At 49.3% G+C, this 23,185-nt stretch overlaps 1 protein-coding gene across 1 annotated transcript; it reads right to left on the reverse strand.

Annotated features, from left to right (window-relative positions):
- Positions 1-324: 324 nt before the first annotated feature.
- LOC144892705 (uncharacterized) lies at positions 325-23,185 on the reverse strand. The gene is given in 7 exon segments (XM_078780999.1): positions 325-384; positions 492-569; positions 732-820; positions 19,985-20,534; positions 21,258-21,691; positions 21,782-22,915; positions 22,918-23,185. Coding segments are annotated over 7 exon segments (2,613 nt in total).

The following is a 23,185-nucleotide window of genomic DNA, read 5'->3' on the forward strand; positions in this document are numbered from 1 at the left end:
CAACAACAACTGTCATTTGTGAATCGTCAAAAGCAGATCATGAAAACACATTGACAGCTTGTGACTGCTGCAGCACTTCGATACAATTCCTTAAAGATCAACGGTTATGTTTAGTGATGAGTGTGCTATTTAATTCAGTTAATCTCCAAACAATGTTTACCTTTGGAGTGATGCTAATCTACATTATGTTGAAGTGCAAGACAATCCACCACATGGTATGGTTTGGGTGGCATTATCTGCCCACCACCTCATTGGTCCTTAGTCCTTACCTTTTTGATGCGTCGGTCAGCCAGCAGTCATATCTGCATATGTTGGAGAATTACCTCATACCTGAACTTGAACATGGACTAGCCCATGAGATTTATTTCCAACATGATGGGGCACCTGCACATCATGCATGTTTAGTATGAAATTACCTCAATCAAATTTTTCAAAACTATTGGATTTGCAGGTCTTCGCCAACACTTATTTGGCCACCGCGCAGTCCTGACCTGACCACTTGTGACAATGCTCTGTGGGAGTACAGCAAACCTAAGGTTGCAGAACATCGCATGGCATCTGTTGATGAACTGAAACAACACATTCAGGAAGAATTTGGCACCATAACACGTGGTATTCTGGTACCATAACACATGAAACGGAAAACCAAATACTGCATTGGAGTCATCAGAAGGAACCAGAAGAAATAGAGAGCAAAGATGGAGTCATCAGGAGGAACCTGGATAGGTTACTGGTTTCAGCTGCCACTCCACAACCCTCAAATCCATCAAGCGCAGCCAAGTGAAACTTACAGAAAAGTTACTGCAAGAATTCACTTCTCCTAAGACAGATAGATGAAGAAAGAGAAATAACAAAGAAGCAAAAATTCGAATGAATAAAGAGAAATATGAAAAAGTAGAAAGAAATGTGAAAAGAACAAAGATGTTGGGAAGAACCCGGATAGATCGATTTCAGCAGTTCTTCCACAGGCAAAAACGCAGCAACAGTTACATGGTATTTTGGTACATAACACATGGTATTTTGCTACATAACACATGGTATTTTGCCTCGGTTTTCACACTGCACGTGGAAAAAAATTATTTTGTGCAGTGACAGCGATGGACGTCATATGCATGCACTCGATGTCTAAGGAGGTAATGTAATTGTTGTATTACTGTAATATGTTATTACTCCTGGGGCTTATGGCTCACCCTGGGAGATGGTATTGTCCTGTCCGTGGCCGATGAAGACCGGCCTCAGACAAATAGTCGAAACGAGCTTTAACTCGGCGGCGTACTTCGAACCTTGGCAGGATTGTCCTTGGTGCGCGTGGGAAAGGCCTGAAGCCTTATCTAATTGGGAAGGCTGACACTGGGTTAATCCGAACCCACAAACACAAATACGGGACAGCAAAATCCACAATACAAGAATGAAATGCAAAAATAAGGGATTTAATGAAAATAAATGCAAGCGACAAAAATGAAAGGTGAGGTAAAAACTTTAATTCCTAATTGAGACGTCTCCACTCAGACTCGTATACAAACAAGGGGAAAGATTAAATAAAAATAAATGATGTTCCTGCCGGCCGGCACTCAACTCTGGTCTCAAAGTGCGTCGAGGGCGCGTTGGTCATTGCTGCCGGTGTAGCCGCTTGTGCGGGACGCGCCCCGAGAATGGCGCCGAACCCGCGCATCAGAAAATACCCAGGCATTTTCCAGGCAAATTCCCAGGCAGGCACTCAACCAGCCCTTACTCGCTTCCACCGCCAAGCGCAACGCGGCCCCAGCTCCCCCGAAAGGCACCACAGTCCAAAAACACACCCTCCTCCAACGTTGCAAAAACTCCACAATGCTCCAAAGGTTATCTTCACGAGTGAGCACGAGAGGAGCGATGGTCCGCCACACAGCCAGGACCAGAAGAAAGAGAATGACGTACCTCTTCGTCTTCCTTTCTCAGCCCACAAGCAAAATCACACCTGCATGAACAAAGGAAAATGGCAGACGGCCTACTTACTACATCGAGATTCTTCACGGCATACGGAGCATTCTAAACCTGCATGATTCTAACTTTCCTAAGGTATTCCATGCCTACCCCCACAAACATAATAGTATAAACTATAAACCAATGTAGTATAAGCAGCTAAAACCTTGGCTTAGGACTCATGACTCATCCTGTGTATAGTCACGTGAAAAAGTAAGTACACCCCATGTAAAGTTTTGACTTTTTCTACATATTTCAACATACATCTATTTGATCTTCATTTCAACAATATTGATAGATAAAGGTGATATAATATAACAAATATCATGAAACATTTACATTTTGTAGTCCATTGTATAATTTAAATAAACATAAATGCAAATTTCGCATGTGGAAAAAGTAAGTACACCCTTGGCACGAGAGCCTGCCGGCCGGCTCCCTTCCTCAATACCACCTATGGAGGAGTTTGCCCACTCCTCCAAAGGTGGTATTGCCCCCTTTGGCAGAAACAACCTCAAGTCGGCATTTCTTATAACTGTCTACCAGTCTCTGACATCGACTGGGCGAAATTTTTGCCCACTCCTCCATGCAGAATTCTTTCAGCTGTGCGATGTTTGAGGGGTTTCTTGCATGCACAGCTCGTTTCAAATCCCCCCACACCATCTCGATGGGATTTAGATCCGGGCTTTGACTTGGCCATTCCAGAACCCTCCATTTCTTTCTTTTCAGCCATTCCTTGGTGGATTTACTGGTATGGTTAGGGTCATTGTCATGTTGAAAGGTCCACCTTGGGTTGAGCTTCAACTCTCCGACAGATGGCATCACATTATCCTCAAGCACCCTCTGGTACAATGAAGAATTCATAGTGGATTCTATGATGGTGAGCTGCCCAGGCCCTGATGCAGCAAAGCTGCCCCAAACCATAATATTTCCACCACCATGCTTTACAGTTGGAATCAGGTTCTTGTGGTCAAATGCTGTCTTTGGTTTTCGCCAAACATGTCTTCTGGTACTGTGGCCAAATAGCTCTACCTTTGACTCATCTGTCCAGAGCACATTGCTCCAGAAGTGCTGGTCTTTGCCGAGGTGTTCATTGGCAAACTTTAGTCTTGCCCTGATGTTCTTTCTGGACAGCAAAGGTTTCCTCCTGGCACACCTCCCATGGAGTTCAAATTTGTGCAGCCTCTTTCTAATGGTAGACTTGTGCACTTTGACATCAACAGTGGCAAGAGCTACCTGTAGGTCCCGTGATGACATTCTGGGGTTCTTAAAGACTTCTTTCAGCATCTTGCAGTCTGTTCTCGGGCTGAACTTGCTGGGGCGGCCTGGCCTGAACAAGTTGGCAGTTGTTTGGCATCTTCTCCACTTGTAGATGATCTTCCGGACAGTCGAATGATTGATTTCAAATTGTTTGGAGATCTTTTTAAATCCCTTCCCAGACTCGTAGGCATCTATAACCTTCTTTCTGAAGGCCTCAGAGAGCTCTTTTGAGGCATCTATAACCTTCTTTCTGAAGGCCTCAGAGAGCTCTTTTGATCTCGGCATGGTGACGCTGCACACTTCAACAACAAATAGCAAACCAAACTAAATGTCTGAGGTTTAAATAAGACAGGTTCCTCCAAGATCCTCTCTAACGATGTTCTAATCATTTGCACCTGAGCTGGTGCACCTGATTCTAATTTTAGGTATTTGAAGTAGTGATAAATGTAGGGGTGGACTTACTTTTTCCACATGCGATATTTGCATTTATGTTTATTTAAATTATACAATGGACTACAAAATGTAAATGTTTCATGATATTTGTTATATTATATCACCTTTATCTGTCAATATTGTTGAAATGAAGATAAAATAGCTGTATGTTGAAATATGTTGAAAAAGTCAAAACTTTACATGGGGTGTACTTACTTTTTCACGTGACTGTATCTCCCTGTCTTTCTCTGCAACTTTTAGTTCCCCTTCCTCAAATCCAACTGCCTGAGCCGATGGACTTTCGTCCTTAAATAACCGCCAGTAAGGTTGGGTATTACACCACCCACCATAGTATGTCCATGGAACAATCTCTGCCAATTAAACTCTGGCCAAACTGGGATAAAGCTGGATCACCGGGAAGGTCACACGACCTTTTGCGCAGGGACCCTACCAGATTTAGTCATCCTTGACTGCTTCAAGCAACCCATCAGGTCACCGGGTTATCCATGGCTTATAGGCTTCATGGTCGGAGGTTCAGAAGTGGGACCGAGTGACCCCTCGTATTTATTTATTTATTTATTTATTTATTTTGAAGTTTTTATTTCAGACTGAATGAAGCACATGGTTAAACAAACACATGCATTCTCACCCACAGGATATATATATATGTATGTATATATATATATATATATATATATATATATATATATATATATATATATATATATATATATATATACAGTATATATATATATATTGTGAGAAACCACCTGTTCTCACCAAATTAGTGCCCCGCCCACCACGTCACGTGACCTCCTTTCAGCCTCACGCGATTGGGTGGCTATTCGGCACGCGATTGGTGGAGGGGGAGAGAGCCGGCCGCCATCTTGTGCGACGGACGTGGCTCGAAGGCGTCAAGTGAAAAAATAGAAAAAACGGGGATTTTTTAAGCCTCACGACAGCCGAGTTGTGCTGATCGTTTATAGTTCGGTATTTTAAGAGTGCGTAACTCCGGAAGAGAACGAGTGATTCCCGGATATCGTAGATTGGAACTGTGAGTCATATTGCCTGTGTCGTGTTTGGAGCTTCGGGTGCCGACAGTTCCTGCAGGCTCTGTGCTGTGTATTCCACTCGGTTACCATCCATTGTTTTTGAGATCGAGCCAATAAATCATCGTGCCTACCCCTAGAGGCCGGTTAAAACACAGTTGTGTTTATTGAGTTCTCTTTGTCCACCCCGTGGACTACTTGAAGCCCGGACATTAACGTCAGTATTCCGGGCCGGAAGCATTTAACAGCCGGAGTCGCGACAAAATATATATATATATATATATATATATATATATATATATATATATATATATTGTTGCGGATATGGGATTTGCATCCATCCATATCCGCTTGTAAATATTCCCCTATTTCCTCAATACTTCCCAACTATCCCCAATCCCCCATTCCCTAGTCCCATTTTCTGTAAACAACACTCTGTAGACCCGACCTCCCCCTATTTCCCCCATTAAATGTCGTGCCCAGGTTCACCGCATCTCATGTAAGACAACTATAGGACATCTTGCTAGTTATTCTTAGTCTATGTCAGTTAAGGACTCGTTTCCATTAATTCTGACCCTTCGTTGCACCAGAATGTGATTGTATGGCACCGTTAGGAAGTTTAGGACCTCCCAATACCTCCCCGCAGCTCTTCCTCACGGTTCAGCAACAACAACAACAGCAACGGCGGCGGCGTGCACAGGAAGTGCGCGTCCTCACTCCGGCTTGGTTGGTAGGGGGTGTTGGGAGGGCATGAGGCCTTCCCAACGAGCCGCCATCGAACATGTGCTCGACGGGGTTACCAAATAGGGGCTCCCTGTCAGCTCCTCGTCAAGGGCGGAGCCCGGTAACCCCCGCACCCAATGGAAGCGGCGGACCGGTCCCATCTGGGGCGGAGCCAACCAGCCGAGGGCGTGTCACTCCCCGCTGAGCATGCGCAGGAAGAGGGAGGTGACGTCAGATGCGCGCCGAGCTTGGAGAAAGAAAGACGCCACCTCCGAGCGCTGTGAGGCCTCCTGCATCTCTTGGACCGTGCTTGATCCTGTCCCCGAGCCAAGGTGCACCTTGTGCTTTCGAACTACCTGTCCTTCCCTGCCATCAATCCCTGTGTAAGTCAGCCTTGTTCCGTTTGTCTGTGGTCTGTCTGGGCTAAGATAAGACTGTAATTAAGTGCCTATCTCTTCTGTGCCTTTACCTCACTACCTTGTAATCTACCCCTTTTCTCCCCACTGTAATTATATCCTCCTCCGGAGGTCTTGAGAACTGTACCCCTTTGCGTCGTTTCATCTATCCCAGTCGTTGTGTCCTTTCCATCATTGATTTAGCAGCATAGTGCGATTTGGTCAACGTTTGGGTGGAATCAGGGTCTAGTCGGGGAATAACTGTTAGGTCGCGGTAATACACCACCGCTCGGTCGAAATAACATCTAACCGCGATCCGTAACAATTGGTGTCGAGGAGTGAGATTCGAGGCCCAAACCAAATTTTTTTTAAAAAAACATCTAGGAAAAAATTTGGTCAAAATTATAAAGACACCGAAATTTGATTTTGTTTTACAAAAAAACCCGAATTTTGAAAGTCGCGCTATGGCAGATCAAGACGGCTGGGTTCCGGTAGAGGAGAGTGAGGCAGGGTCGATCCAGGACCAAATTGAGGGACATGAGGAGAGCGAAGCAGTGAGGGCGGCAGGTTCGCAAAATGGCGTCCTTGCGCACGAGGTTACGGGGCGCGCAAAATGGCGCCTCGCACATGGCTACGGCGACCGCGCCCGCGACCGTAGCAGCGCCGTTGGTGGATGTGAACCTTCTTTTTATACAAATGAAGGCCTTATGGACAAGAATAGCGAAGAAATGGAAAGCAGAATGATGGGGGTAATGGGGAACCGGATGGATGCTCAGAGTGAGCAAATGAGGGCAGATAGTGAGCGATTGGGGGGCAGAATGGGGGGCAAAGAGGAGAAATGGGGGGAACGGTTAGAACAAAGGATGGGGGCCCAGATCAGAGGGTTAGGGGAGTAGAATAGAGGGATTAGACAAATAGATTAGGGAAGAGATACATGGTAGGGTGAAACGGGGTATAACAGATGGCCGCTCTAGAGAAACAGTATGGTAGGATTGAGAAATGAGGGTTCAGGGAGGGAGTTAAAAACAGTGGGAAGGATAGAGTGGTGGGACATGAGGGTGACAAGCGGAATTGGATGCTCAAAGGAGGAATTGGAGCAGATGAGGGGGTCATATGGGGGTAGAAGCTAAATTGGATGGCATAGGGTGATATGGAGGAGATGAGTGGCAGAGAGTGAAGTGATGGATGAGGAGATCAGACAGTGGAGTGCGAGAGGAGGTGAGAGAGGTGTGACACTGTAGGAGCGTCTAGGAGAAGGAGGTGAGAAAGGTGAGACTGTAAATTGCAAGGTGTATAGAGGAAGTTGATGCTGGGAGAGAACAACTGACAGTGGGACAAAGGGTTGGGGACCAGGTAAGAAGAACACAGCGTAATAGAGGGTTAAATCGACACAGAGAGTGAGAACAAGGACGTAGGGGTAATTAAAAGAGTGTCAGATGAGGACTGAAGACAGGTGGTAGAGGTGATGAGGTTAAAGAGCGGCAGGTGCGGGAGCACATAGAAAAAATAAGGTGGAGTTAGAGGAAGAACTTAAGGGGCGCACGAGGAGATGAAGGAGGTGAAGCAGAAATTAGAAGAAGTGGAAGAAGGGTGTGAGCGAAATTAAGAAGCGACGGAGAGAGGATAAGAAGAGATAAGGAGGAAGTAAAGAGAATTGGTCCAAAGTCTGTGTTCGGATCGTGATGATGTGCTCATTAACCGGATGAGGGATTCGCAGGTGATGGAGGAGAAGCGAAGAGAAAGAGGACCCGGTGTAAGTGGTGACCAATATGGTCGTGCGTATGATGCGCCAGGTGATTTAATAAGCTTGGGGGTCGAGATGGACCCGGATGTTCGTGAGAGGCCAAGAGTGAGGTGTATGGCTGGTCCGGAGGGTATGGAACGAGGGTGCGAGCGAGAGGGTCCGGTGATGGGAGAGGTGCGAGGTGTGAGTGAGCAAGGTTGTGGTGGTATGGAATGGGTAGCGGGTTGCGGAAGTGTGACCCATGCATCGACACCAACAGGGGTAGTTTTTAGAGGGACAGGGGAGGCACGAGAGCCCCTTGGGGGTAATGTACTGTGGGGGCCCGGCCGGTTCGGCCCCGCGCTGACCCCGCAAGGGGCGACGCACAGGGTCCAGCAGGCGGGCAGCGACTCACATACGAGGTGGTCCCACAAGGTCCCACTCGCGCCGTATGACGGTGGGTAAGGGTGGCATCCCTGCCACCCTTCCCATGAGGTGGGGCAAATGCGCTATAGATTATGGGGTGTATGGCAGTGAAAACTAGCCCGGGTGGGTTAGGATATTGTGTGTAGGGCCCTAGAAGATGACATTAGGTAACGTTAAGATTAGTTAGTGACAATGACACCTGTAGTGGGGATGCAGGTAGATTAGTGTGGATGATAATGACGTGGGAGCGCAATAGTTTAAAGGGGTGACTGGGAAGCGCAAGTTTCAGAGGGGAGTAGTTAGATGAGATGATGCCGTGTGTTTGAGGATTGAACAGGTGTGATTGCACAGGTGTGCAACTGAACAGGTGGATGGAGCAGTGTATGAGTAGTGAGTGTTGTGGATCAACGCAAATGCGCTTGGGGGAGAGAAGGGTGCAGGCGGCACCAAGTATGAGAGCACAGGTGTGCAAGTACAGGTGTGTGGAATACATGGAGTATTGGAATGAGTGGTGTGGAGAGAGTTGGAGTAAGTGGTACGGAGTGGTGTGCATGGTGCGAAGGTGTGGATGGGGGAAGAGTGGACCCCTTTTCACGAGTACCCAGGGAGGGTAGTTTAAAGAATAGTTAGAAGGTATAGGTAAATTGTGGTTGGATATTGGCATTTGTGGTGCAGATGCAGAATGGTATTGTGGATGGGTGCATTGGTGTGGTGAAATTGGCTGGTCGTGTGGCCTGTTAGTATGAGTGTGAATGGTTGGGCACTCCGGCACTGTTAGATGTCGGCCAGGTGAGGCCGCAGGTGGGCTCTGGGAGCCGTTAGTGTCAGTGGGTGCCTGAGGATCCCGGTGGTGGATCGGGCAGGCCGTGCCAGAGAGGGCACTGAGGGGGTGAGAGTGCGAGAAGGCCTTCCCCAGTTAGTTAGGTTAGGGTGAGGAGCAGGTGAGCTCGGTAGGCAACAACAGTGGTGGAGGTGTGCAGGTGGGCGGACCAGCTGGGAGCGTCACACGACCCAGCCACCGAAATTGTGCGGGGGCACCGAGTGATGAATCGGGGGAGTGAGACCCCAACTTGAGAAGCACCACAGTTTGGTCAATGGGAATTGGTTTTTAGAACCCATAGTGTAAGTTGGCCAATGGATTGGCAGGGAAAGACCCCGGGTAATGTAAAGTTGTTAAAGTCATTTAGGAAATAGTTAGGATTGATGAACCTGTCACACCATACGCAGCCACTTACCTGAGGTGATGATGATGACTCCACACCTGTGTTCCTTTGTTCTGTGTTGCAGGAAAGGAGAATTGCTGTGTGGATTTGTGAGACGCATCACGATGTGGATGAGACATTGGGGTGATTCTATCTCTCCCTCCTTAGGAGGGACTGATGATGAATTGGAGATGGCAAATTTTGATGAGAGTTGGGAATGGCAAATTTGATTGGTTAGGAGGGAGAGAAGACGAATTTGGTTGATGGGAGGAACGGGGAAGACAGTAGGGACGTTTGTTGATGTGTAAAGTAGATGTTTATGGGTAGTGTTGTGTTTTGTGGATACAGTAAGGGGTAAGGGAGGGGCAATGTAGGTTACCTGGTGGGGGGGGGGGCGTATGGTAGGAACGTACCTGTCTCACCTGGTTCCCATGTGCCCCCAGTGTGCATTACCTTGAATTGCGTGCACTTTTGCGCCCTTACCACCTTACTCACTTGTCTTCTTTTGTCTCCAACCTCCGAGGATCTGGCTTTGGGGCAGAGAGAGAGGAGAGAGAGGTGCTGGCTCCGCAGTTGTGGGCCTGTACTTCCGCTGCTTGCTGCCTGGATCGATACACCATATGGACCGCAATTTTTGTGGCCGCCCACAATGGACCGCAGTTCTTTTGCGGTCAAGCACCACCCGTGGATGGACCTCTGGGTCAACGTGGCACCTATGCCATACAGGTGAACCACTTTTAGTTGGCCCCCCTGACGGCCACAATTTAGAAATGGACGCGGTTGGCGCCTTTCTTTATTTCTAAAGAAGCCAGAAGGCCAAGTGCACTCCATGAAGGCAAGACCAGCGGCAGAACATCGGCCGGCTGCGACACCACCGGTGACCATGGACACTTGATTGTGCATTTATTATTGAACACGTTATTGGTGCACCGGATTGTGCTGACTGTGCATAATGGGGTGGTGCTTTTGGTGCTTGGACGGGGTGCTCTGCACATTATTAAAGGCCGTAGGGCCACAGGGCACTCGTGGGTTGGTGTATCGATGCTGGCATGCGTGCTCTCTCTCTCTATGCATAACATCTGCATGTGTTCCTCAAAGAACAGGTCCTGGATCGTAGTGTAAATATCAGTCTTGTATAAATGATGCTCCCTACCGGCTGTATGTTTAGTTTGAGGATGCTTTCCGTGATTCGGTTATCCTGTGGGTGTGTTTCTGTTAGGAGAAGGGTGCAACGTCGCAGGGGGACATATTTACTCATTTGTGAACATCTGTAAAACTGTCGCACTCAGGGTTGAGTTAATAGTAGAGGGAACTACATCTGAGTGCCACACTAACGTAGGTAAAAATTTATCGGGTCGGGACGCCCCGAGGTAGAGAAGGGTGCAATGTTGCAGATATGGGATTTGCATCCATCCATATCCGCTTGTAAATATTCCCCTATTTCCTCAATACTTCCCAACTATCCCCAATCCCCCATTCCCTAGTCCCATTTTCTGTAAACAACACTCTGTAGACCCGACCTCCCCCTATTTCCCCCATTAAATGTCGTGCCCAGGTTCACCGCATCTCATGTAAGACAACTATAGGACATCTTGCTAGTTATTCTTAGTCTATGTCAGTTAAGGACTCGTTTCCATTAATTCTGACCCTTCGTTGCACCAGAATGTGATTGTATGGCACCGTTAGGAAGTTTAGGACCTCCCAATACCTCCCCACAGCTCTTCCTCACGGTTCAGCAACAACAACAACAGCAACGGCGGCGGCGTGCACAGGGAGTGCGCGTCCTCACTCCGGCTTGGTTGGTAGGGGGTGTTGGGAGGGCATGAGGCCTTCCCAGCGAGCCGCCATCGAACATGTGCTCGACGGGGTTACCAAATAGGGGCTCCCTGTCAGCTCCTCGTCAAGGGCGGAGCCCGGTAACCCCCGCACCCAATGGAAGCGGCGGACCGGTCCCATCTGGGGCAGAGCCAACCAGCCGAGGGCGTGTCACTCCCCGCTGAGCATGCGCAGGAAGAGGGAGGTGACGTCAGATGCGCGCCGAGCTTGGAGAAAGAAAGACGCCACCTCCGAGCGCTGTGAGGCCTCCCTGCATCTCTTGGACCGTGCTTGATCCTGTCCCCGAGCCAAGGTGCACCTTGTGCTATCGAACTACCTGTCCTTCCCTGCCATCAATCCCTGTGTAAGTCAGCCTTGTTCCGTTTGTCTGTGGTCTGTCTGGGCTAAGATAAGACTGTAATTAAGTGCCTATCTCTTCTGTGCCTTTACCTCACTACCTTGTAATCTACCCCTTTTCTCCCCCACTGTAATTATATCCATATATGTATATATATATTGTTACAGACGCGGTTGTGGATGTTGGTTTACCGAGCGGTTTGGTATGACCGCGTCTGCACAGTTTACCCTATTATACTCGAACGTTGGCCGAGTCGCGCTACGCTAAATCAATTGAGGAAAGGACACAACGGCTGGGTTAAAATGACACGACACCAGGGGTACAGTTCTCAAGACCTCCGGAGGAGGTTATAATATTTCGGAACGTTAGATTACAAGGACGAGAGAGACAGCATAGGAAGGTAGGCACTTAATCACGGTCTTATAGTAGCCCCGACAGACCACAGATAAACAGGACAAAACTGACTCACACGGGGATTGATGGCAAGGAAGGGCAGGTAGTCGAGGCTCAAGGTGCACCTTGGCTCAGGGGCAGAATCGACCCGGTCCGGTCCAGAGATGCGGGAGGTCTCTCTCAGCGCTAGAAGGTGACGTTCTTTCTCCAAGCTGGGGGCGCATCTGACGTCACGTCCGGTAAGTGGCTGCGTATATCCAGCGGGGAGTGACACGCCCTCGGCTCGTTAGCTCCACCCCAGATGGAATCGGCCCGTTGCTTCTCATTGGGTGCGGGGGGTTACCGGGCTCCGCCCTTGACGAGGGGCCGACAGTCAGCCCCTTCGTGGTAACCCCGTCGGCGCACATGGGCAATGGCGGCTAACCGAGCCGGAGTGAGGACGCACACTACCCGCGCGCTGTTGTTGTAATTGTTGTTGTTGTTGTTTCATGGGGAAGATGGGAGGAGGTATGGGGAGGTCCTAAACTCACTACTGGTGCCATACAATCACATTCTGGTGCAACGAAGAGTCAGAATTAATGGAAACGAGTCCTTAACTGACATAGACTAAGAATAACTAGCAAGATGTCCGAAAGTTGTCTACGTTGGATGCGGTGGACCTGGGCACGACATTTAATGGGGGAAAAAGGGGAAGGTCGGTTCTACAGAGTGTTGTTTACAGACAATGGGACTAGGGAATGGGGGATTGGGGATAGTTGGGGAGTATTGGGGAAATAGGGGAATATTTACAAGCGGATATGGAGGCCAAATCCCATATCCGCAACATTGCACCCTTCTCTACCCTCGGGGCGTCCCGACCCGATAAATTTTTACCTATTTTAGTGTGGCACTCAGATGTAGTTCCCTCTACTATTAACTCTACCCTGAGTGCGACAGTTTTACAGATATTCACAAATGAGTAAATATGTCCCCCTGCGACGTTGCACCCTTCTCCTCACAGAAACACACCCACAGGATAACCGAATCGCGGAAAGAATTCGCAAACTAAACATACAGCCGGTAGGGAGCATTATTTACATAAGACTACACTGATATTTACACTACGATCCAGGACCTGTTTTTGGAGGAACACCTGCAGATGTTATGCATAGAGAGAGCACGCATGCCAGCATCGATACACCAACCCACGAGTGCTCTGTGGCCTTACGGCCTTTAATAATGTGCAGAGCACCCCTTCCAAGCACCAAAAGCACCACCCCATCACACAGTCAGCACCATCCGGTGCACCAATAAAATGTTTAATAATCATGGTGTGGTGTCGCAGCCGGCCGATGTTCTGCCGCTGGTCTTGCCTTCATGTGGTGCACTTGGCCTTCTGGCTTCTTTAAAAATAAAGAAAGGCGCCAACCGCGTCCATTTCTGTATTGTGGCCGTCAGGGGGCCAACTATTAGTGGTTCACCTGTATGGCATAGGTGCCACGTTGACCCATAGGTCCATCAATGGGTGGTGCTTGGCCGCAAAAGAACTGCGGTCCATGGTGGGCGGCCACAAAAATTGCGGTCCATATGGTGTATCGATCCCGGCAGCAAGCAGCGAAAGTGCAGGCCCACAACTGCGGAGCCAGCACCTCTCTCTCCTCTCTCTCTGCCCCAAAGCCAGATCCTCGGAGGTGGGAGACAAAAGAAGAAGACAAGTGAGTAAGGTGGTAAGGGCGCAAAAGTGCACACAATACAAGATGATGCACACTGGGGGCACATGGGAACCAGGTGAGACAGGTACGTTCCTACCGTACGCCCCCCCCCCCCCCCCCCACCAGGTAACCTACATTGCCCCTCCCTTACCCCTTACTGTATCCACAAAACACAACACTACCCATAAACATCTACTTTACAAATCAAGAAATGTCCCTACTGTCTTCCCCGTTCCTCCCATAAACCAAATTCGTCTTCTCTCCCTCCTAACCAATCAAATTTGCCATTCCCAACTCTCATCAAAATTTGCCATCTCCAACTCAACATCAAAATTTGCCATCATCAATTCATCATCAGTCCCTCCTAAGGAGGGAGAGATGGAATCACCCCAATGTCTCATCCACGTCGTGATGCGTCTCACAAATCCACACAGCAATTCTCATTTCCTGCACACAGAACAAAGAAAACACAGGTGTGGAGTCATCATCATCACCTCAGGCAAGTGGCTGCGTATGGTGCGACAGGTTCATCAATCCTAACTATTTCCTAAATGACTTTAACAACTTTACATTACCCGGGGTCTTTCTCCTGCCAAACCATTGGCCCTCTTACACTATGGGTTCTAAAAACCAATTCCCATTGACCAAATTGTGGTGCTTTTCAATTTGGGGTCTCACTCCCCCGATTCATCTCCCGGTGCCCTCGCACAATTTCTGGGCTGTGGCGTGTACCTCTCCCAGCGGGTCTACCCACCTGCACACCTCCACCACTGCAGTTGCCTCCGAGCTTACCTGCTCCTTACCCTAACCTAACTACCTGGGGAAGGCCCTCTGGCGCTCTCCCCACTCGGTGCCCTCTCTGGCACTGGGCTACCCGGGTCCGTCCTCCGGATCCTCGGGCCCCATCCACAACTACCGGCTCCCAGAGCCCACCTGCGGCCTCACCTGGCCGACATCCTCACAGTGGTGGAGTGCCCAACCAACTACACACACTAACAGGCTACACGCCCAGCCATTTCCACAACACTAATGCACCCAGCCACAATACCATTCTGCAACCGCACCACAAATGCCAATATCCAACCACAATTTACCTATACCCTCTACCTAACACTTACACTACCCGCCCCGGGTACTCGTGAAAGGGGTCCACTCTTCCCCCATCAACACCTTCGCACCATGCACACCACTCCGTACCACTTACTCCAACTCTCTCCACACACCTGTAATTGCACACCTGTGCTCTCACACCTGGTGCCACCTGCACCCTTCTCTCCCCAAGCGCATTCGTGCTGATCCACAACACTCACTACTCATACACTGCTCCACACACCTGTCCAGTTCTCACACCTGTTCAATTCTCACACACACGGCATCATCTCAGCTAACTACTCCCTTCTGAAACTTGCGCTTCCCAGTCGTCCCTTTAAACTATTGCGCTCCCTCGTCATTATCATCCATACTAATCTACCTGCGTCCCCACTACAGGTATCAGTCACTAACTAACCTTAACGTCACCTAATGTCATCTTCGCTAGATCCCTACACACAATATAACCTAACCCACCCGGGCTAGTTTTCACTGCCATACACCCCATAAACTATAGCGCATTTGCCCCCCCATGGGAAGGGTGGCAGGGATGCCACCCTTACCCACCGGGCCCATCGCTCACTACCAATTTTGCACATCAAATTTCAACAAATCAAAAAATTTGCCAATCACTGCCCATCATCTGCCAATCATTACTGCCACTCCTTTGCCAATCATCAAATTTTGTTTTTCTCTAATTTTGGGGCCAAAACACTAACCTCGTCACACAGTCTACTCACTAATGCCTCTCGGTGCGCCAATTCCTGTCCAAAGCCCGGCTTCGTAAAGCCGAGCAATGGATGCTGGTTGTTTTGTGCCGGCGGCTGGATACGTCCCGCATTCGGTGCAGGGAAGGAGGTTTACCCGGGCCGAGATCCCACGCACCATCTCGGCACGGAGCCATCCCATGGCCCGATCTCGACCTGCCGGAATGCCTCAACAAAAAGTGGTCGCCATGACGACCCTTCCTATCCAGCTGCCCGCTCCGCCTAGTGGAGCACGGACGCGGCCGTTCAAAGCGAAGCCCGGCACGCACCGAGGGCCCGATTCGGCTAAAAGTCGACCTAACCGCTGCTCCGTTTAACGTCGATGCTTCACCTGCATGCTTACACCCCGCAGCCCGTTCCTTGCTCACACATCCAGCCGTCTCCATGCTCCTCGTCGTACCTTTCCTTACACACCCAGGTACTCTCATTCCACTCACAGACTTGGTCACACACCTGACCACCGAACACCTTGGCACACATTCGTCGCTCGCACACCTCACCAACACACCTCTTCGCGCCCCCTCCTCGGTCACCTCCTCTGTGACAATCACAGGTGTGCTCTCACCCGCACACCCAACCACGTGCCTCACTACCAATTCCAGCGTGCATTCCCACTCACGCTCTACCATTCCAGGTGTGCTTCCTTTCTCACCTGTCACCACCAACTCACGCTCCGTGTCACTCGTACTACTCTCACCACCACTCTTGACAACGCACTCACCCTTACTCCCGACAGCGCACTCTTTCCTCATGCACCCGTCCGTTACACACCTCTCTCGCGCACACTCTCCCGTTACACCCTCTGTAACACTCACCACAGGTGTACACTCTTCCTTACTTTTGACAGCGCACTCTTTCCCCATGCACCTGTCCGTCACACACCTTTCTCGCACACCCTCTCCCGTTACATCCTCTGTAACACTCACCACAGGCGTGCATTCTCCCTTTACACCCTCCGTAACACTCCTCACTACTCGCTCCCATGTGCTCCCTCGCACACGCGCTACGACCGACTCACGCTCGCCAGCACCCTCACTCCTTGGCACGCACTTTTTCCTCACACACCCCAGAGTCGGACTTTCTCGCACACCTCCTTTTTCGCACACCAGACCTGTCGCACACTTCACCAACGGCCTCTCACGAACACCCGGGTCCATCTCGACCCCCAAGCTTCTTAAATCCCCTGGCGCATCATACGCACGACCATATTGGTCACCACTTACACCGGGTCCTCTTCCTCTTCGCTTCTCCTCCATCACCTGCGAATCCCTCATCCGGTTAATGAGCACATCATCACGATCCGAACACAGACTTTGGACCAATTCTTTTATCTCCTCTTTTATCTCTTTCTTATCCCCTCTCCGTCGCTTCTTAATTTCGCTCACCCCTTCTTCCACTTCTTCTAATTTCTGCTTCACCTCCTTTATTCCCCGGTACGTCTCCTCAAGCTCGTCCTCCAAGGCTACCTTGACCGTTTCCATGTGCGTCCTCACCTGCCGGTCCTTCGTCTCCATTACCTCTATCACCTCGTCCAACCTCGTTGTCAGTCCCTCACGTACCATCTGACATTCCCTCTTCGTCGCTACCAAGTCGTCTTTTAGTTCTTTCTGTGTCGCTTTTAACCCTCCTAATACCGCAGTGTTCCTTTGAACCTGCTCCGTTAGTCCTTTTTGTCCCTCCGTCAGCTGTTCCACCTCCTGCGTCAGGTCCTCTATGCCCCCTTGCAATTTTACAGTCCCCTTTCTCACCTCCTTCTCCATGCGCTCCTTACAGTGCCTCACCTCCTCGCGCACTCCTCCGACCTCCTCACTCACACCTCTTCTGATCTCCTCTCCCATCACTTGCATCTCCTGCCCAGATGCCACCCTCATCTGCTCCATTTCCTCCCTGTGAGCATCCAGTTTGGTTTCTACCCCCATTCTGACCCCCTCTATCTGCTGCCCCATTTGTTTAACTTCCCTTTCCGCTTGGTTCCTCATGTCCCTCAATTTGCCTTCCATACTGTTTTCTAACCCCTCTAACCCCTTTTGCATCCCTTCCATTTGATTCTCCTGGGCAGCCATTCTATTTTCTACCCCCGTTAACCCCTCCTGTATTTCCCCTAATCTATTGTCTAATTTCCCAAATTTCTTGTCTAATCCCTTAAAATTATTGTCTAACCCCTCACCGGTACCCCTCGCTTCGTCCCTCATTACCCCCATTTGGTTTCCCATTACCCCCATTTGGCCCTCTAATCGCTCACTATCAGCCCTCAATTCGTCCCTCATTACCCCCATTTGGTTTCCCATTACCCCCATTTGGCCCTCCAATCGCTCACTCTGAGCATCCATCCGGTTCCCCATTTGTTCCATAAGGGCCCTCATTTGCAGGAGGAAAAGGTTCGAATCCACCAGCGGCGCTACCACGGTCGCGGGCGTGGTCGCCGCGGCCATGTGCGAGGCGCCATTTCGTGCGTCTGCTACCCTCACTGCTTCGCTCTCCTCATGTCCCTCAATTTGGTCCTGGATCGACCCTGCCTCACTCTCTTCTACCGGAACCCAACCGTCTTGGTCTACCATAGCGCGACTTTCAAAATTCGGGTTTTTATTTTCGTAAAACAAAATCAAATTTCGCCGTTATAATTTCGAGCGCATGAAACGCGCTCCGGATCGAATTCCACTTCCCGACACCAAAATGTTACCCTAATGGTACAATTGGTGTTCCAAAATTTGGGCCTAACTGAATTTAGTCCCAGGTCCGAATCCAACTCCTCGACACCAAATGTTACAGACGCGGTTGTGGATGTTGGTTTACCGAGCGGTTTGGTATGACCGCGTCTGCACAGTTTACCCGATTATACTCGAACGTTGGCCGAGTCGCGCTACGCTAAATCAATTGAGGAAAGGACACAACGGCTGGGTTAAAATGACACGACACCAGGGGTACAGTTCTCAAGACCTCCGGAGGAGGTTATAATATTTCGGAACGTTAGATTACAAGGATGAGAGAGACAGCATAGGAAGGTAGGCACTTAATCACGGTCTTATAGTAGCCCCGACAGACCACAGATAAACAGGACAAAACTGACTCACACGGGGATTGATGGCAAGGAAGGGCAGGTAGTCGAGGCTCAAGGTGCACCTTGGCTCAGGGGCAGAATCGACCCGGTCCGGTCCAGAGATGCGGGAGGTCTCTCTCAGCGCTAGAAGGTGACGTTCTTTCTCCAAGCTGGGGGCGCATCTGACGCACGTCCGGTAAGTGGCTGCGTATATCCAGCGGGGAGTGACACGCCCTCGGCTCGTTAGCTCCGCCCCAGATGGAATCGGCCCTGGCACCCCAGATGGGACTTAATCAACGCGAGCTGATGACTCGCGCTTACTGGGAATTCCTCGTTCGTGGGACACTGTCTCAAGCCCCAGTCCCCATCACGGAGTCCGTTGATTGATTTAGCGTAGCGCGACTCGGCCAACGTTCGAGTATAATCGGGTAAACTGTGCAGACGCGGTCATACCAAACCGCTCGGTAAACCAACATCCACAACCGCGTCTGTAACATTTTACCCGATTATACTCGAACGTTGGCCGAGTCGCGCTACGCTCAATCAATTGAGGAAAGGACACAACGGCTGGGTTAAAATGACACGACACCAGGGTACAGTTCTCAAGACCTCCGGAGGAGGTTATAATATTTCGGAACGTTAGATTACAAGGACGAGAGAGACAGCATAGGAAGGTAGGCACTTAATCACGGTCTTATAGTAGCCCCGACAGACCACAGATAAACAGGACAAAACTGACTCACACGGGGATTGATGGCAAGGAAGGGCAGGTAGTCGAGGCTCAAGGTGCACCTTGGCTCAGGGGCAGAATCGACCTGGTCCGGTCCAGAGATGCGGGAGGTCTCTCTCAGCGCTAGAAGGTGACGTTCTTTCTCCAAGCTGGGGGCGCATCTGACGTCACGTCCGGTAAGTGGCTGCGTATATCCAGCGGGGAGTGACACGCCCTCGGCTCGTTAGCTCCGCCCCAGATGGAATCGGCCCGTTGCTTCTCATTGGGTGCGGGGGGTTACCGGGCTCCGCCCTTGACGAGGGGCCGACAGTCAGCCCCTTCGTGGTAACCCCGTCGGCGCACATGGGCAATGGCGGCTAACCGAGCCGGAGTGAGGACGCACACTCCCCGCGCGCTGTTGTTGTAGTTGTTGTTGTTGTTGTTTCATGGGGAAGATGGGAGGAGGTATGGGGAGGTCCTAAACTCACTACTGGTGCCATACAATCACATTCTGGTGCAACAAAGAGTCAGAATTAATGGAAACGAGTCCTTAACTGACATAGACTAAGAATAACTAGCAAGATGTCCGAAAGTTGTCTACGTGAGATGCGGTGGACCTGGGCACGACATTTAATGGGGGAAAAAGGGGAAGGTCGGTTCTACAGAGTGTTGTTTACAGACAATGGGACTAGGGAATGGGGGATTGGGGATAGTTGGGGAGTATTGGGGAAATAGGGGAATATTTACAAGCGGATATGGAGGCCAAATCCCATATCCGCAACAATATATACTAGCTGAGGTACCCGGCTTCGCCCGGGTTGAATAAGAATAAGACAAATATATGATGAAAAGAACATGTATATTTTAGAGCAATATCACTACATTGCCGACATGACGTTTTGTCAATTTTCAATTTCTCAAAACCTCTGGGTATACAACATTTCTGGTTTTCTTACTTGGTGCCAAGACATAAAGATTGCTTGGTGTTCCAACCCTCGAGCAGCCCACGTACAGCTGGCCATGGGCAAACACTTGTTCTGTGAAGTTCAGGCGTACAACCTTCATTGATTGCCCCTGCGCCTTGTTGATGGACATAGCAAAACATAGCCTGATGGGGAACTGAATCCTCTTGAAGGAGAATGGAAGGTCAGGTGGAATAAGTGGTATCCTTGGAATGAATACTTTCTCTCCTCTGTATTGTCCTGAGAGGATGGTTGCCTCTAGGACATGCGGCATCATTTGCTGGATTGTCAATCGTGTTCCATTACACAGCTTTGGTGGATGAAGATTCCTTAGAAGCATGATTGGTGCTCCCACCTTGAGAATCAACCTGTGTGTTGGGAGTCCTTGAGGCTGAAGACTGTTGAGAAACTCAGTTGGGAAGTTTACTGCCTGATCTTCATCTGTCACTTTGTCAAGAGAATCATAATGTCTTTCATGACCGGGAAGTTGGTGGAGGAGCAAATTGTTGATCTCTTGAACAGCATTGTTCTTGGGGGCCAAAATGGCTCTTTCGGCAAGCCATGATGAGTCCTGGAACTGGGTCTCCATATTGGGAAAGACCTTTTTGATCAAGTCATCTTTTGTTTCAACAAACTGTCCAAATGGTAGAATTATTTGTTCTGATGCATCTTGAGGGTATAGGCCATTGCCAACTTTCAAAAGCTGGCTTGAGAACGCCCCTGCAGTGTTGTCACCAAGAAGGTGGACTCTCATGTTGGTATTCAGGGTAGGTCTTTGCACATGTGGCCAGAGGAGATAAGAAGACTTGATACAGGCCTTGACTTGATCTGCTCTTGTGCCCCGTTGGATGACTGGGAGAGTCTGACGAAAGTCTCCAGCCAGAACAGTTGTCACACCACCCATGATTTTCTTGTTGTTGCGAATATCTTGGAGTGTTCTGTTCACTGCTTCGAATGCCTGCTTGTGGTTCATCGTAGCCTCATCCCAGATGATGATTTTGCACTGTTGAAGGATCTTGGCGTTTGCTGAATTCTTGCTAATGTTGCAGGTTGGGGTGTCTTGCTTGGTCAAATCCAAAGGCAGTTTGAAAGTTGAGTGTGCTGTCCTTCCTCCTTCAAGAAGTGTAGCTGCAATTCCACTTGAGGCCACAGCCAGAGCAATTTCCGACTTTTGACGAACCTTGGCCAGGATGATATTAATGAGGAATGTTTTTCCTGTCCCGCCAGGAGCATCGAGGAAGAATATCTTGCCAGCATCATCATCAACATTCTTCAGGATAGAAGTAAAGGCTTGCTGTTGGTCCTCAACCATTCTTGGGACATTCTGCTCTACAAATGTGGTCAGCCCTTCCATGTTGTAGTTTGTTTCCCTCAGAAGCTCCTGAGCCATTCCCTCAATGCTGTTTTCTGGTTGGGGCATTCCACAATTTGCCATAGTGGTTCCATAGGTAATCAAGTGCTTCTCTAGCTCAATCAGGGCTTGATTGTAGATTGCACAGTTTAAATCAATATCCACACCAGGGTTCTGACGTCTGGCCAAGTGAAGAAAGTCTTCAGACATATTTCCTTTGTGGTCCTCCCAGAGCTTCTCTGGATCCTGAATGTCACATGCTGCCAATATGATGGAAAACAGCTGCCGTAGTTGTTTTGGTGCCTGTGAGACTGCTGCCTCATCCATGGCTTTTTTCCAATGTTCATCTTCTTCCAATAGACCATGGAGTCAGCAGGCATCGCGGAAGGTGGCACAATCTTGAACATTAACCCGTCGCAAATCTTTAAAGGATGTTGGACCTCTGACAGTGTGCAGGAGAAGGCGCAGAAAGAAACAGTCTCTGTTCTTTGGATGAACTGTGTAGACTCTGCCAATTGCGCTGCTGGCATAAACTCCAGGATAATTGTCTACTGGCATGTCCTTCTTCCTGCGATTCCACGTTTTGTTCTCCCATGTGTAGTAGGTAGGGACTTCATTGTACAGAAGAGTCTTGGCAAAGTCATCTTCTATGCAGACTTTGAAGAAAGCCGTCAACGTAGTCTGAGGAGGTGGCCCGTGTGCTCGTGCTTGGGCAGTTTCTGCAGTGTAATAGACCCTTTGTCCATTTTCCAGATGTACGGCCAAATTGATGACAGTTGGATAGCGTTCATGAATGTTAAATCCAAGGATCCTCCACACTGCTTCGTTTGTTGATATATATCGGCCTGACTGGAACCTGCTAATCTCATCTGACCTTTTTTTGTCACCGACTTGAAATGTTGCCATGTCACTGCCATTATTGACATACTTGCATACATATTTGATGGACTTAACTGAGCTGCACAGTTCCACATTGATGTGTGCATTAAAGATTTTGCAGAGCATTTTGTTGTGGGGAACAACCCACCGATTGTCAAAGTTGTACTCTCCCACACTGCGAATGTTGACTTCAGCAGTGTGTCCCCCATCGCCAGTGCTCCTCCTGCGATACTCTGGATATCCATCATCACCAGTCTCTGTCTCTCGGCGAAGTTGTTTGGGAAATCTTTTTTGGCATTTGTTGTCCTTCATGCAAACAGATCGAGGGTTGATGCTGCCACAGGGCCCATGAATCATTTGTGTGGAGATGGTCTTGAACAGTTCTGGGTCCATCTCTGGATCTGGCAGTTCTGCTGATATGATCCTGTCTATATCGTCTGGTCGGATTTTGTCTTTGCACCAAATCAAGGTGTGAGAGTGAGGGAGGCCACGCTTCTGCCACTCAATGGTGTACATCCACGCTACCAAATCTCCAAAGATCATCCCTTTCTTCAGTAACCATATCAGTTTCTTCTGTTTTTCACTGAATACCCTGGCAATAATGTCATGTCGTAGATTGGAATCTTGTACATTCTTGATTTCAGGCCATGCAGGATTGCAGGTGAAAGTGATGAATAGATCTTTCTGACATATGACATAGCATCCTGGGTTCTTTCTGCCATGTACCGTGGGCCACCAGTAAAACTGGACGGAAGAATAACTGGCTGGCCAATGTCTTCTGGATTAATGCCATCTGTAACTATGGCATCCTTCAGATGGATGTACTCTTCAGCACGTAGTTTTGATTGGTTCAATCTGATGTACAGAAGGCGTTCAGCTTCCATCTTTGCATAGCTGTCTACCATGAGCTGACAGGTGACACGGCCAAACCTCAAGACATAGCTGACCTCTTCGTCTCTCTCCAT

The sequence above is a fragment of the Myxine glutinosa genome, chromosome 6 (assembly GCF_964187855.1).
Source record: "Myxine glutinosa chromosome 6, kmMyxGlut1.1, whole genome shotgun sequence".
In the NCBI taxonomy this organism is placed as follows: domain Eukaryota; kingdom Metazoa; phylum Chordata; class Myxini; order Myxiniformes; family Myxinidae; genus Myxine; species Myxine glutinosa.